Source organism: Balaenoptera borealis, assembly GCF_965194805.1.
Source record: "Balaenoptera borealis genome assembly, chromosome: 10".
In the NCBI taxonomy this organism is placed as follows: domain Eukaryota; kingdom Metazoa; phylum Chordata; class Mammalia; order Artiodactyla; family Balaenopteridae; genus Balaenoptera; species Balaenoptera borealis.
In genome coordinates, this window is record NC_138874.1 from 2,186,144 (window position 1) to 2,202,611 (window position 16,468).

At 37.0% G+C, this 16,468-nt stretch overlaps 1 protein-coding gene across 16 annotated transcripts in view; it reads right to left on the reverse strand.

Annotated features, from left to right (window-relative positions):
* CABCOCO1 (ciliary associated calcium binding coiled-coil 1) overlaps window positions 1-16,261 on the reverse strand; it is a 196,206-nt gene extending 179,945 nt beyond the window's left edge. For 8 of the 16 annotated variants that reach the window (XR_014249013.1, XR_014249014.1, XR_014249015.1 and 5 more), the window contains exons 1-2: window positions 15,768-16,261; window positions 5,427-5,530 (exon numbers count right to left, since the gene is read on the reverse strand). Coding sequence is in view for 9 of the 16 variants with exons in the window: in XM_082407506.1 (XP_082263632.1) it covers window positions 5,427-5,530; window positions 15,768-15,848 (185 nt within the window). In the remaining 7 variants the exon portion in view is untranslated. The remainder of the gene's footprint in view (window positions 1-5,426; window positions 5,531-15,767) is intronic. The other 8 variants (XM_082407509.1, XM_082407511.1, XM_082407510.1 and 5 more) reach the window with 4 other exon arrangements.
* Between the last annotated feature and the right edge of the window lie 207 nt (window positions 16,262-16,468).

The following is a 16,468-nucleotide window of genomic DNA, read 5'->3' on the forward strand; positions in this document are numbered from 1 at the left end:
CTGTGCTTTCAGCATCTCCTTGTTAGTAGAAATGGAATTGGTATTTCCTTGATGCCTATATGTGATTTCTGAGGGGATGTCTCTCTCTGTGTGTGTGTGTGTGTGTGTGTGTATGTGTGTTTGTGGGTGGGTGTGTGTGTGACAACCTTATACTGCCATTTACAAAAGAAGAGTCCTTATTATTTACAATACTGAAATAAATCACACAATCGGAATAATGAATACACCAAGATTAAACAAGTCTGGGAACAAATAAAGCTGATGTTGCATTTAACTCACTCTCTAACATACATTTCATTTACAGTAGTATCTGCGTAGACCCCAACACCCCAAATGAGATCTGAGTCTTTTCAGCCAGTCATGGTTCTCATCTCCCTTCTCATAATGCCATATAAGGCCTTTCAGTATATGGCATTCTCTATAATAATTATTGATCTACAGTGAGCACTCTCCTAAATTGTTCTAGTTAATTCATAACTAATGGTAAGGTTCATTTTCTTCTGTGGAACAAAAATCAGAAGAGTAAGTAAGTAGCTTTGGCTGCTGCTGGCAGTTATTTTATAACCATAAGAAAAATCAGTCCTAAGACTAAGCCTTACTTCTTGATACTATTGAGGACTTGAGTCAACCAACCCTGGAGTCAATCTATCTCTGAATGTGATATTTTACATACGCGCATGTATGTGTGTGTGTGTGTGTGTGTAAATGTATACTTTATTTTTAGGTCAATATGATCAGTTTTTTATGTTACATGCAATTAAAAGCATCCCAACTGATACATTTTGTCAAGCACACAAATCAAATGGTAGATGCAGAAATGAATGGGGAGGCAATCTGGGTTAGAAGGTTACCTCACTAGCCAGGCATCTTCCATTTGCACTGTATATCAGTCAGCAAGATTTATTTTCCAATGTTTAATGTATAATACCATTTAGTCTTAAGTAAAAGTCAGTAAGAAAATGTCTATAGTAATAAAAACTTGTGGTATTTTAATGGAATCAACAAATAGGCCAATGGAACAGATAGAAAGCCCAGAAACAGACCCAATATATATGGGAATTGGTATATGACAGAGGTAGTATTTCAAATCAGTGAGGGAAGTATGAATTCTTCAAAAATGATGCTGGCAGCATTGACTATCCACATAGAAAATAAAATACTACCTCCCCCAATACATGGATTAACTAAAACAACCCCATTAGTATTTTATTCTGAATTATATTCTTTTGACTCCCTAAATTTACCTACTTTTCACTCTACTGATTTCTGCTACCTAATGTTGCTAAGGAAAAGTCTGAGGCCTGCCTGTTAATTTTCCTCTCTAGGTGACTTTCTTTATCCCAGAGATGAGGTAATACATGAAGTTTTATTCTATTAAAATATTTAAATCAAAGCTTTTTTTTTTTAAATTTTATTTATTTATTTATTTTTGACTGTGTTGGGTCTTCGTTTCTGTGCAAGGGCTTTCTCTAGTTGCAGTAAGCGGGGGCCACTCTTCACCGCAGTGCGTGGGCCTCTCACTGACGCGGCCTCTCTTGTTGCGGAGCACAAGCTCCAGATGCGCAGGCTCAGTAGTTGTGGCTCACGGGCCTAGTTGCTCCGCGGCATGTGGGATCCTCCCAGACCAGGGCTCAAACCCGTGTCCCCTGCATTGGCAGGCAGACTCTCAACCACTGCGCCACCAGGGAAGCCCTAAATCAAAGCTTTTTTTTGGCAATTTACAATAAGAGTATATCTGTTTGATAGTTTTGAACAGCAACTTTTCTTATTTTATCTTCTATCAAACTTTTATTTTATGACGTTTCAAGTATTTTTTTCTGATACACTAAGTTAGATGTATATTCTAGCATCTTCTACTTGCTGTAATATGCATTTTGAATGTTTTCTTAAATTTGTTTTCCATTACTGCCTTGATTTTCAGCAAGATAAGTTCTATATTGGATTTATTCTTTACCTTAGTTTCTTGCCTTAGTGCTAAAAGCTTCTTATTTACGTATTTTATAATCTCTTCTTTTATCTCGTTTTACGAAATCAATGCCCTCTTTATTTTTTTATTTTTTATTTTTTTTATTTTTTTTAAATTTTATTTATTTATTTATTTATTTATTTATGGCTGTGTTGGGTCTTCGTTTCTGTGCGAGGTCTTTCTCCAGTTGCGGCAAGTGGGGGCCACTCTTCATCGTGGTGTGCGGGCCTTCTCACTGTCGCGGCCTCTCTTGTTGCGGAGCACAGGCTCCAGACGCGCAGGCTCAGTAATTGTGGCTCACGGGCCCAGCCTCTCCGCGGCATGTGGGATCCTCCCAGACCAGGGCTCGAACCCGTGTCCCCTGCATTGGCAGGCAGATTCTCAACCACTGCGCCACCAGGGAAGCCCAATGCCCTCTTTAATCATCAGCTTTTGCCTAACATTTTCTTCTGTTTCCAAAAGTTAGTCTTCCTTCTAAGTGTATTCTTCATCTGCATGTTATTGTTTTAATTAAATATCTGACCTGAATAGTGGCATGTGTTCTTTGCTTTACATTTTTATTTTTTCAATGTTTTAACTATATATTAATAGACAATTGCCTAGGACTATTTTGGTGAAGTCTCTTTAAGTTTCCTCCACCTTTGCTCTCTTTCCCTAATGTCCCCTCCATCACTTTCCCTAGTACCATTTGAATCTTAACCTTCAATTTGAACTGCAGGCTACATATTTAACATTTCTATTCTTCATTCAGTTATTTCACTCCAAAGGAAACTATGCAGGGAGGCATTAGGAGCAAGATACTGCTGTGATTTGAATGCAAACTTTCCATGCATTTTACTGGTAAATTTGTAAGCTTTTCCTCTGGGAATAAAGGGAGATGGAACAGGGGAGAGGGGAGAGGTGGCCACAGATGTAGCATGAGAGAATGTAAGGAAAGAGAAAGATGCTTAATAGTGATTTAGGAAGTTTTGCTATAGTGATAGGTGATGTAACTACCTACTTTGTCTCACCAAGAATTTCAGTAAAAATATTACATTATTCTTGCCTGCTCTTGAAATTGGAGTGCCTTTTATTTTTTAAATATGATGACATGCAGAAATAAGCCTTAAGGCAAGAGCTGAACAGCTCATGGAAACCAATTATAGAAAGGTTATTAAAAGATCTCTCCACCTTACTTCTGTGTTTAAATAGTTATTTTCAATTTAGTCCCTATCCTTCTTTCAAAAGGGATTTGGGTGGATCTGTAAATAAAATCAGGGTTACATTAAAACATGAATCATAGATAGTAGTTAGGAAATGATGAGAAATGTACCCAGACATTTAACTTTGCTTGAAGTGTATTGCAGAAATATACTTTAATGATACTTTAATGTTTCATTTGGTTGGTTGCTTTTATGCAACAAAATTTTTAAAGGTAGGGAAATGTGCTAATGTCCCATAATTTATTTTAGTAGGTTTATAACTTCGTAGACTGTATGATTTTGGCATACTTTTGCCACTTGGTGACAGGATACCTCAATTATATTTCTGTCATTTTGAAAGGTATATAATCCCCATTTATAATAATGCTATTTTAAATGGAAAATGAATGACTGACTACAAATAATTCAGGATTACTGTTACAAAAATCATGTAAAAAACCTCAAGAGAATTACTTTTCAAAGAAATGGCTCCTGACATAACACTGGTGTCATTTATCCAAAATCGATGCCCTATAATTTGAGATTACTTCAGGTGAATTCTATTAATGAGATGGCCATAGGCACATCCTAAAAGAATGACCTTTTAGGTCAACCTGCTGTTAAACCTGGTTGTTTCTATACAGCTAACTTCTGTACCACCCTCTGTATCATTTACTTTCTTCTAGACCTCACCTCTTAGAGATTAAAAATACTTTTAGAATTTAGATATTTAACAAAAAAGAGAGCCAGTAATTGAAAAAGAGAAAAAGATTGTCACAAAAGATGGTCATACACAGTACAACTTAAGATGTAATGAGAAATACACAAGTCTAAAAAGCGTTTGCAATAAATTTTATTTAATATTAACTGCATTTAATATAACATCTTGTATTTACTATTTAATACAAATAAATTATAAACTATATTAAATATATGTCATTTACATCATATTAATCTACTGTCTGCCTAGTTTTAAATACCTATTTTTTGCATTTCAATGACCAACAACATTTGGGGTTACCTAGAAATCGAAGATAATAGTTACTTGAAGCTTAATCAGTGATATTAATACAATAGATGCATTTTCCTAATCAATTCTGACACTAAAAAATAAGAATTCCCAATGAGCATTCATTTCTATAAATATGGTAACATCACCATGAAGTTCTTAAACCTGTGAAATTTTTAATTGACTAATACTTCTAAAAATGCAGATAGTAAGTAGTATGACCAAATCACAGATCACCAGGATTTCTAGCAGGATTTGAAGGCAGTGGAGGTGAAGAGCATTTCAGGAAAAGGCCTGTCAGTGTCATTTGCCTGCTCTTAATATGCCTTCCCTTCTCAAATCTCTCTTCCAGCAAGTACATCTGTCATATTTCCTTCTCAGCAGTAAATCACCTCTATTCCATAATATTTGTAAGATTTGCAAATGATAACCACTGACTAAGTCATTTTCCATGTGCCCATTATGGTCGACAATGCCCTGCTTACATCCAGACGACTGGCCTACAGAAATCTTACCCTGGAACATTACAGTCCAGAACATCATCACATCGTCCCCACACTCCACACATTATAACCGATCAGGCTTCCATTATTAGAGTGAGATAATTTTTAAAATGAATGATTACTAAAAACACCTTTTCAGAATTCGTGTGGTGGATATATCTGAGTATATATTAGAGTTCTAAGTAAATGATCTACTGTAGAAATCAATGGCCTTAAGAATAGGATGTACGTATATTAGAACTGATGCCTATAAATTCAGTTATATTCACATATTTAAGCAAAAGGTATGAGATTAGAATACTTAGCATAGCTTCATATCCAATAAAAATCACAGGTGGATGGCTAATATTCAGGATTTCCAAAATTATAAAATGTATTCACTATTAATATTACAGAAAATACATCTTACTCTTGTCATGATGAGAAAGAAGACCTAAAGGTTCTTGTGCGTACTGACAGTTTTACAAATGAAAGAGAAAAGAAGATGGCACATGCTAATAGCTGCTTTTAACAATAAATCCCTATTCTCTATTAAGATTAGCAAGTTGGTTGAAATCCATTTCTCCCATAAAGAAGACTGCTGAGCAGTGGAAAAAGTCAGGTGTTTGAGAATTTTTGTGTTCCACAGTCCGGATATATATATCTGTGCAAAATATAATAACAAATATTTTGGAAAAAGGTTTAAAATGTGTAATAACATATCATGACCATTTATAGATGCAGAACTAGAACTGTTCCATATTTGGTTGTAATATTGAAGTACTTACTGTTGAACTCCATCTACATCCTCTGCTAGCATTTCGGTGATCTGGGCAACTGAAAGAAAATCTGGACACAGAATCTTTTCACGCTCCTGGAATTCAGTATCTTTCTACCAAAAAAAAAATGTGGAATAAGTTATTTCAATCACGTTTCACATATTAATCCCAATGATATCAAAATTTGTTCTTACTTTTGTCTCACTGCTATCAGGAAAAAATTTAAAAACAACAGTCTCCTAGATAATCTCTTTTCCTTTCTGTCTTTCAGTAATGGTACCTCTCTTCTGAAAAGCTGAATGGTTAGTCAACCTGTCTTTTGTGCATATTTAAAACTGGGTGGGGTGATGGTTTTCAATTAACAAACATTTTTGAATATCTATATATTCCTCATTGAACTTGGGGCACAAGAGGAGGCAAAGACAAGTAAGAAAGACTTGTTACCCTCAAGAAGCTTAACATCTTGTGGAAGAAACAAACTAAAAGTGACTTTAAAACAAGAAAACAGAATGATAAGTGAGCCATAATAAAGATGTCATTCAGTCTAAAGGAAGGAAGGGAAAAGGACAGCAACAGGACAAGGAAAGTCTACAGAGAGAAATAGCCTTTGCGAGACTGAGCATGGATAATGCCCCAGGTGAGTGCCTCAGCAACACCAAGGTGATAAAGACAGGACAGCTGGGTACCGGTTCTGTAAATATAAAGTAGTTCACAGTGGTGCCTAGGGCACACACAGGGGACTAGTTGGACCTAAGTGGAAGGTGGGCATTGGAAAAATATCACAGGAGATCTTAAATAATTTAATAAAGATTTACTGAGTGATTACAATACACAAGATACTGCACAAGGCACCGTACATATTTTAGACCATGGCTGGTTGAAGAATGACAGGCTGAAGAGTTTGTTTTTTACAGGCAATACGGGACTGTGAAGTTTTTGAGCAATGAAATGACAAAACTATGCTTTAATGAAGGGTACTCTGTAGCAGGGTGAAGGACAAAAAGGAAGAGTTAAATGAAAAGGTTGTTAGAACAGTTCAGGAATGAGGCACTGGGCTGCACTGGGCTCCTAGCAGTGTGCAGAACAGAAAGGGATAAACACAACATATTACATTTGGGGGACTAAAAGAGGGAAGAATGAATGGAGAGTCTGAGTTTCTTAAATAGGTGACTAGAAGAAAAAGGTGTTGATACTCAGGGCCTCCAACAGCACATATGCCACCTTTGTGTGAACTAGACAAAGGCATCCTCTCTGGGTGGAGGAAGTACTAAAAGGCTTAAGGCTGACGCAGCCCAGCACCCAAGTGCACCACTTGTGAACAGAGTATAGTTTCAGCTCCTGCTCAACCCTCAGCTGAGTCCTTTTGTTCAGAGTACAATCTGTAAAAGCATATGTGACACTCTTATTACACCAACAGAAATAAGAGTGTTGGAAGATGACGCTAGTGTTAAGAAGGCAAGATGATGAATTTGGTTTCAGTGGTTGAATTTTAGGTGGAATATACATAGAAGAAAGAAATGTTTAGAGGTTAATTAGAAATGCTAGAGTCAAGAAAGGTCAAGTTTACGGATGTTGGTTTAGGAGTCACTGCAAGTATGAGAATGGATGAAACTGCCCAAAGCCAGAGCATGAAGAGAAGAGCTGTGAATGGGGGATGGAAAAGAAGACTGAAAAAGAGATAAGACACCAGTAGCTACATGAAAATAAAGGATTGTGAGATTTACGCCAGTCAGAATGGCCATCATTAAAAAGTCTACAAATAACAAATGCTGGAGAGGATGTGGAGAAAAGGGAACCCTCCTCCACTGTTGGTGGGAATGTAAATTGGTGCAGCCACTATGGAAAACAGTATGAAGCGTCCTCAAAAAACTAAAAACAGAGTTGCCATATGACCCAGCAACCCCACTCCTGGGCATATACTCAGAAAAATATATAATTCAAAAAGATACATGCACCCCTATGTTCACAGCAGCACTATTCACAATAGCCAAGACATGGAAACAATCTAATGTCCATTGACAGATGAATGGATAAAGAAGATGTGGTGTGTGTGTGGGTGTGTGTGTGTGTGTGTGTGTGTGTGTGTGTGTGTGTGTGTGTGATGGACTATTACTCAGCCATAAAAAAGAATGAAATAATACCATTTGTAGCAACATGGATAGACCTAAAGATTATCATATTAAGTGAAGTCAGAAAGAGAAAGACAAATACCATATGATAACACTTATATGTAGAATCTAAAATATGACACAAATCAACATATCTATGAAACAAAAAGAGACTCACAGATATAGAGAACAGACTTGTGGTTGCCAAGGGGGAAGAGGGGTAGGGAGAAAAGAACTGGGAGTTTGGGATTAGTAGAGGCAAACTATTATACACAGGATGGATAAACAGCAAGGTCCTATTGTACAGCACAGGGAACTATATTCAATATCTTGTGACAAACCATAATGGAAAAGAATATGAAAAAGAATATATATGTGTATAACTGAGTCTCTTTGCTGTACAAAAGAAATTAACACAACATTGTAAATCAACTATACTTCAACGAAATTTAAAAAAAATAAATAAATTTTAAAAAGGATTGTGAGATTTGGGGGAGAGATGGGGCAAATGTTTTTAATTCAACAGTTATTTAGTTTTCCACATGAATAAGCTCCAATAAGTAAGAGTAGGAAACGTTTTGCTATAGTTAACAAGATCACATCCCAAACTTGCCTTATTTCAAGAACTTGCCTTATTTCAGTTTAACGTTTGTAATTTAATATTAGGTTATTATATTTTTATTTTTAAAAATCCAACTTAGAAATAAAATATGCTATTTTATTAGCTATCTTTTCATAATCTTAGAGTTAGCAAATTAACCTAAAGTAGGTCATACTATTAGATTATAAATTTAGTAAGAAAAAATATTTTAGTATCTAATATAATACTTTGCACCTAGTAGGCACTCAGACACTTGTAAATCGAATTAAATGCACTCAGTTTTTAGACAGAATAGTATTTTAGTCCATAATGTATGGCTATATATTTGTTTAAATATTTGTTAGTTACATGTATTTTTTTTTATTATTAGCAGTAAAGTATAATTATTACTACTGTTAATCCCATTAGATTGTAAATTCCTCAGGGACAGTCATTCAATCTTTTACTTCTTTTTAGAATTCTGCAGGTCCTAGTTAGGTCAACATAGGTTGTTAATCAACTGTCTGAATTCATCCCCATCCTGTGATGACATTGTTAGATGACGGAGCATGATAAAAAGCAGGGCCTGGATTTGGAGATCTCATGATGGTTTGAATAGTGATGAATTCTGTGACTTATAGCAAGGCATTTGAACCTAAATTTGGATTCATGTTAAAAAATCATTCTGACATGTTTTACTACATACAAGATTGCTATCATTATTCATAATGAATAAAGATATATATGAAAGGTACATTATATAGACATTCAGATCAATTGTATTAGATTTGAAAATTTTCTGAACAGGAGAAAATAGGTCACACAAGCACTGCAAGAGAATACAATAATCTTAATCTTTTGTACAATAATAATTCTAGCTAAGGTGCCTAATATTAGTGCCTCATTTTTTATTAAAACTTGATAGCTTAAGAGAATCATCTTGTAGGAGGGTTTGCCTCTGGTTTTTTGTTTTCTTTTGTCTTAAATTGAATTCCTGGACCTATTTTAAACGAGAGCTTTTCTTTTGTTTGTTTATATACTGCCATGTACCTAGAAAGGATATAAGGTGGTTAAAAATCTTTAATCTTTTGATGCATATGTTCTGATTTGTAAAAATTAAAGATACAATGAAAATTCATGAATAGGTTAATAAAAATGTAAATATGTAATGATCAGTTTCTCTGTAAAATTACATCTCTGACTAGGAAAATGCGTAAGCTAAACTGCACTGTGACTCATTTTATTCCACCACCTGCTGGATTTTAGCTGTTATTCCAGAAGCGTTAAAATTGTAAGCCTGATATTGTCAGATAACTTTTTCTCTGAATTTTTTTCTCTAATGTCACCTAAACTTTCCACATTTGTACATATGTCTTTCTTCTAGAATTTAAGCTTTTGGGGGCATCGTTGTATCCATCAGTGGTATGTCTTACAAGACTCTTAATAAATATTCACTAAAGAAAGATAGCACAGTTCACCAAAGATGTCTAAGAGGTGTTTCACAGTCTTAGAGAACAGAGAGTGGTCTACAACTTCCACACTTTGAAAGGCTTTCTTCAAGCCTGAAAATAAATGAACTAAGAAGCAGCGCTGGGTTGAGCCATGTTGGAGCCTGAGGCAAAAAGGAAAAATCAGTAATAGTGATGCTGTTTTTATTTAAAATTTAGATCGATTATGGATTTTTTGCATTAATTTTAGTTTTTAAAATATTGCATTAAAATATAGTTTCTCTTGACTACTGAATTTTTTGGTACCCCTCACTCACCTCACTATAGTCCTGGACACCATAAGGAGCCAATTTAAGAAAAAAAGTAGATGAAAGAAAGATAAATAAAAGCAAGAGCTAGTCCTTTAAAATAATGAATAAAATAGGCAAATCTTGGGCAAATGCAATTAAAGAAAAAATAAATACATGCCACATTAAATGGAAATGCATTTGAAAATTACAAGGAAATGGGTGATTTCCTAGGAATATATATGTTATCAAATTTGACCAAGGGTAAGGGAAGAAATGGACGTGACCAAACATGAACTAAACTGGAAGTCTACTTTTTAAAAGGTCACCATGTCCAGATAGTTTACACTTGAAGTTCTACTGAACAATCAAGAACACATAAATTCTGTTAGTCTAATAATTATAGACTGTAGATAATTCATTTTTTAGAAGCCAGCACAGTCTATACACAAAAACTTGAATTAGCACAGAAAGGAAATTATAAGTCAAAATCATTAATGAATTCAGATGCAAAAATTCTAGTTAAAATAATATCTTAGAACACTGGATCCAGCATTGTACTAAAAGAATAATAAGCTATCATTATGACCAAATAAGGTTAATTTCAGAAATGCAAGGACAGAGTATCATTAACAAGTCTCATATACTTAAGTCAAATTAAATGATAAAATAATATGATTATAAAAATAAATAATAAACAGGCATTTGTAAGAATTCAGCAGCAAAACTCTCAGTAAAATATGAATTAAAAAAAGAAAAGCTAGGGACTTCCCTGGTGGTCCAGTGGTTAAGAATCCTCTTTACAATGCAGGGGATGCTGGTTCAACCTCTAGTTGGGGAACTAAGATCCCAAATGCCACGGGGCAACTAAACCCGCATGCCACAGCTAGAGAGAAGCCCGCGTGCCACAACAAAAGATCCTGCGCCCACAACTAAGACCCGACGCAGCCAAAAAATAAAAATAATATTTAAAAAAAAAGAATAGCTAAACATAAAAAAGATTATATGCCAAAACATTATATTTAATGAAGAAACACTGATGTATTCTTATGAAAACCAGGAACTAAAAAGGGATTCTGGCTAGTAACATTATTGTAATTAAACTCACTATAGAGGGTTTAATAATATAATAAGAAAATGAAATATGTGGCTTAAATATTAGAAATGAGGAAATTAAAAAATCTTATTTGAAGATTACATGGTTGCGCACCTAAGAAACATGACATTGTACTAACATGGTTTGAGCTAATAAGAAACTTGTAAGATGGTTACATATAACATAAACATACAAAGGCTAACTGCTTTCCTCTGTATTAGAAACTAATTATAAATGGAAATGGCATTAAAATTGATTAAACTTGATTAAAAATATAATAAGAAAGGTATAGTGCCTAAAGAAATTATAAACTTTATCAAAGTTTAATAACAAGATTTGATAAAAGAGATTTATTGGAAACCTTCAAATTAAAAAAAATTATGCTTCCCTGGTGGCACACTGGTTAGGAATCCACCTGCCAACGCAAGGGACACGGGTTCGAGCCCTGGTCCGGGAAGATCCCACATGCCACGGAGCAACTAAGCCCGTGTGCCACAACTACTGAGCCTGCGCTCTAGAGCCCACGAGCCACAACTACTGAAGCCCGTGAGCCTAGAGCCCATGCTCCGCAACAAGAGAAGCCACCGCTATGAGAAGCCCGCGAACCGCAACGAAGACCCAATGCAGCCAAAAATAAAATAAATAAAATTTAAAAAATTAGGGGCTTCCCTGGTGGCGCAGTGGTTGAGAATCCGCCTGCCAATGCAGGGGACACGGGTTCGAGCCCCGGTCTGGGAAGATCCCACATGCCGCGGAGCAACTAGGCCCGTGAGCCACAATTACTGAGCCTGTGCGTCTGGAGCCTGTGCTCCGCAACAAGAGAGGCCGCGATAGTGAGAGGCCTGCGCACTGCGATGAAGAGTGGCCCCTGCTCGCCGCAACTAGAGAGAGCCCTCGCACAGAAACGAAGACCCAACACAGCCAAAAATAAATAAAAAAAAAAAAAAAAAAAAAAAAATTAAATCCTTCCCATATTACAAGTATAATGCAATGACGATCTCAAATCGCAACTGTATCATTCTGTATCATTTTGTAACTATCGAAATCATTTTTTCAAGTTCTTATGGAAGAATACATACATTTTGAAAAAGAAAAATAGTGAGAGGGACCTTTCCAAATTAGACATTAAAGTTAAATATAAAACAGTTTGGCAGTAACACAAGAATGGACAAACTAGTCAGTGTAAAAAAATAGAGAATGGAAATTCAAAAATATACATACATGTATAAATTTATACATATACATATATAAATGTTGGATTCTCTATTCTATTCCACTGACTCTTCAGCCATTCTCGTGCCCATTCATGTACATATGTAATGTGATAGCGGCAGTCAGTCCATTCTCCATGGGAAGAGAGTATGGCTTATTTATAGTAAATGAAACTGGCATAATTGATGGTTCATGTCTAGAAGAAAACAAAATTAGATCCTCATTTCAAATATACAGTACATCCATCAAAAAATTACTTTTAGCTGTGTTAAAGACCTAACTTTAGTAAAATAAAACTTTAAATATTAGAAAAAAATTGAAGATGATTTGTGCAACCTGAAAGGGAGGATGGAGTGGGGAGAAGCAGCAGGGAATAAGAATAAGATAGGAAACCCAAAGACTAATAGTAAGATGAAAGACAAGCCCAAATGTTTGTCAATACCTCCGCGCCCAAGGCCAATATTTCCAGAGGTTCTAAGTGACTGATAAATAATGTTACTGTATATTCACATTTTAAGGAATATTAGCACTGTTTTTTCAACAATATTTTGAGCAACTTTTTGGCATCCTCCTCATCTCATAGCCCTGCACAGGTTGATCTACACCATGTGCTGTAAATGGCTTCAATAAATACCTCATGAATGACATTGCAACTGCAGGAACCTGGTCATCTTGGTGCCCAAGTTGAGCCCCAAGTGTTTCTCTCTAACCTGCCAATGACGGGGTGGGGGCTATTTTCAAGGTCCGTAGGGACCGCCTAATGCCGAGAGAATTGTCTATGGCCTCTCCCAAACACACTGAGGCTTTTACCACAAGTGACATCATCTTTCCACTCAGGATTATGTAAGTGTCCCCTTGTCCTGAGAAAGTCCCAAAGGCATTGAATAAATGTCATCTGTTAGGGGATTTGTTAACACTAAGGGAAATTATTCAAAAGAAGCAATTGGGAAATAATCATTTACATTTTCTTTCAGGTCTTTGATAGGAGTTGAAGTATAGTCCTTTTACATATAATACTTAAATGATTACATGTCCCAAATAGTATTTTTGAAAATATTAAGAAAGTCAGCTTATGAACAAACTATTGATAAGAGACTGATGATTGAATTCTAAGTATTCATTTACAAACTCACTTATAAATTAACTTAGGAGTATTTATAAACTCCTTTCAGTTACAGATCTATACGTAGGAAATACTTATTTTCAGACTGTTGTCATTTCTCTGGTCTTGTGCATTTAAACAGATATCTCCCAAATGTTTAGTCTTACCTTTTAGAAGGAGGCATTTACTCCCATGTTACTAAAGAAACTGGATTGTTGAATTCAGAAAGTTGGCAAAAAAAAGTTTAAGCAATATTACGCAAGAAATATTTTCCTGGACCTGCATCTCATGTCTGCTTGTTCAAGGTATCTTATAGAGCAGATTTTGAGCTATAATAACTACATTTCTGGCATATGTCAGACCCTCTATAATTTCAATCAGTTAAGCTATATTTTTATTGAGTGCCTACTATACGACTGGGATAATTTGTTGTTTTTATTTTAGGTACTGAGAACAAACAACAAATGGGAAACCTCAGACTATTGGAAGCTTATGCTTTATTTCCAATAGACTTGGCAAGAAAAGAAATATTTCACTACTGCTTTGCTCAGATGACTGGATGGTGCACTGGCTAAGTCAATTTGGATACCGAATTATTAAGAAATAATACTATAAGGGACTAGGTCTTGGGGGATCAACTCAGGAAAGAATCTGACCTGAGAAGAACCTTTCAATACCTAACTGAAAAGATGTAGCCTTGGGAACAGACACACCGAGAGAGATTTTTGCCATCTTTTCTATCTAACCCCTGAAACCCACAGTGGGCACAAATGGGTGGCAGGCAGGACTTATTCTAATGAATGACGTAACACTAAGGATCAACTGTCTACTCCATGAATTATAGGAACTCTGCTTTCATTAGAATGGAAAATGGAGTTCTGACCATGCAGTGTGTTAATCTTAGTAAATGAGCACAGTTAAGCGAGTCCAAATTCCAACTTGATTTGTTCGGTTTGTTACTAACTAAAAGACTATTGATTGTCATGGGGAATACCTGCTTCTCCAAGAAGTTTACAAAAGTGCCCACTGACAGGGCTAAGATGGCAGATAATCACCTAACGTCTATATGTATTCATTTGACTCGTCCATTATAAAAAGTGATTATTTTTTTCCTGGAACATGGCACTTCTTTGCATCTATTAAAAAAAAAAATTATGGGGTATTTTTTCTCGAAGTGCAGGCTCATTAACCCCAAATTATCAGTCCTTCTTACAAAGGACATTATCTGCATGGGAAACTATATACGTAGGTGTACGCTGACAACTGTACATTCTCATAAGTAAGTTTTTGTATATACTTAAATAACACGATTTAATTGGGAAATTTCCTATGCCACTTTTGAAACTATATTACTTACATTAGCAATCACAAGGGAGTAATGGGGTTAGTAACCAGTTTATCACATTAAAATGTATTTTTAATGTATGCTAATTTCAAAAGGGTCATAGGAGAATCCGCATGCTTTAGTGGTCTGCACACAGTTTTGGGAAGAATGGCTTGGGAATGACTAGCGTATCTCTGGGCAAGGCACTGAATTCACTGGCTCTGCGTTTCCTCATTTATAAAACTGCAGCTAATACGTATCTTCTGTACAAAAAAAAAAATGTTATTTACACAAAAAAGGAAGTTGAGCCTAGCAATGTTAGTTATAACATTATTCACCTTCAGAGTCTTAAAAAAACAGAAGAAAAAACTTCTTAGGACAACATGATTGACTCAAGTATGTGAAGCTTTAAACATTTTTTAGTAATATCTGGCATATATTCTTAATTAAAATCTCAGGATACAAAGCTTATGAGTAACTCAAGTTACCTAGAACCTATTTATTACTAAGAACTGGTGTTCGGAGGGGCCTGAGGAAAAAATCTTTATTTTACACAGGAAACCACTGGAGGCCCAAGGACGTTAAATAGTTTTCCTAAAAACAAGGGGCTGATGAGCAACTAAGCCATAACCGGAAGGTCGATTTTCCAGGCGTTCCTCCTTTGTCCCATCTCCTATTATGTATTTATTATTTAGAGAAATACCAAAATAATAAGGGAAACACTGGCCTTCAAATATTAATCTATCCACTACCAATGAAAAGTAATTATTCCACGACAGCTTTTTGAGCAACGGTAACTGTGATTATCTGAAGTGAATTAGTAGTAATTTCCAAAAGAGTCGGGCCCATTTAAAATTGCCAGAATTCCCTTTCAAGTGCTGAGAATCCGGAGAAAAGCGCGTCCTTGTGAGGCCTTCGGGGCAACGAAGGAACCGTCCAACGGAAGGATTTCTAGTTTACACTCGAGAGCACGAGGCGCGTCGAGCGGCAGGGCTCGGGGAGCGCGGGGCGGTGGCTCCGGGACCCCCTCTCACTCCCCCGGAGCCCGCGCCGCCCGGGACCCGCTCCCAAACCCTCCGCCACTCGGGTCCGCGCACCCAACCCCCGGGGGAGGCGCCTCCCCGGGACCAGCCTCGGCCGCGGGCAGGGGGCGAGCGCTCGGGGGTCGCGGGTACCGGACAGGGACGGCGTACCTCCGACTCGGGCGTGGTTCCCGCCGGAGTCATCCCCGCGGGGGTCGTCCCCCCGGGAGTCGTCCCCACAGACGCCGCCATGATCCAGCCGCCGCACGGCGGCCCCTCGTCGCCGGGGCAACCGGGGCGGGGCCGGGGTCGCTGGGCTGGGGAAGTGAGCACCACGCACAGCGGCTTCCGGTCCGGAGCCGCGTTCCCCAGCTGGGAAAGGGCTGGGACCCGGTGGCGTTGGGAGCGGGGAGATCCGGGCCCGGCCGCTGCGGGGCGCTCTGCCGGAAAGGCCCGCGGCGGTGCCTTGAATCACCGAGTAGAGACAGACTCGTTCCTTTTAGTAAGAGTGAAAAAAAAGAAAAAAAAAAAAAGCAATTTAAACGAACTAGTGTACGTGGAAGTGACCACTGCGAACACATAGCAAGTTCTCAATAGGTATTAAAGTGAGATATATTATTGGAATTGACCCTTGATTGATATTTGATATTAAGGAATTGTCATTTTAAAGTGTTAGGCGGTTACTGTCATGTTTACAAGGAAAAACCTTGTAAAGGTCTTTATCTTTATCTTCTAGAGACAACATGCTGAAAGATTTAGTGATGATGAAATGATAAAATGCCAGCGATTTACTGCAAAATCATGAGGGGTAGATAAATAATGAGTGGAGGTACAGTGGAAGAATCAAGATTGGGTAAATGGAGGGGGTGTGG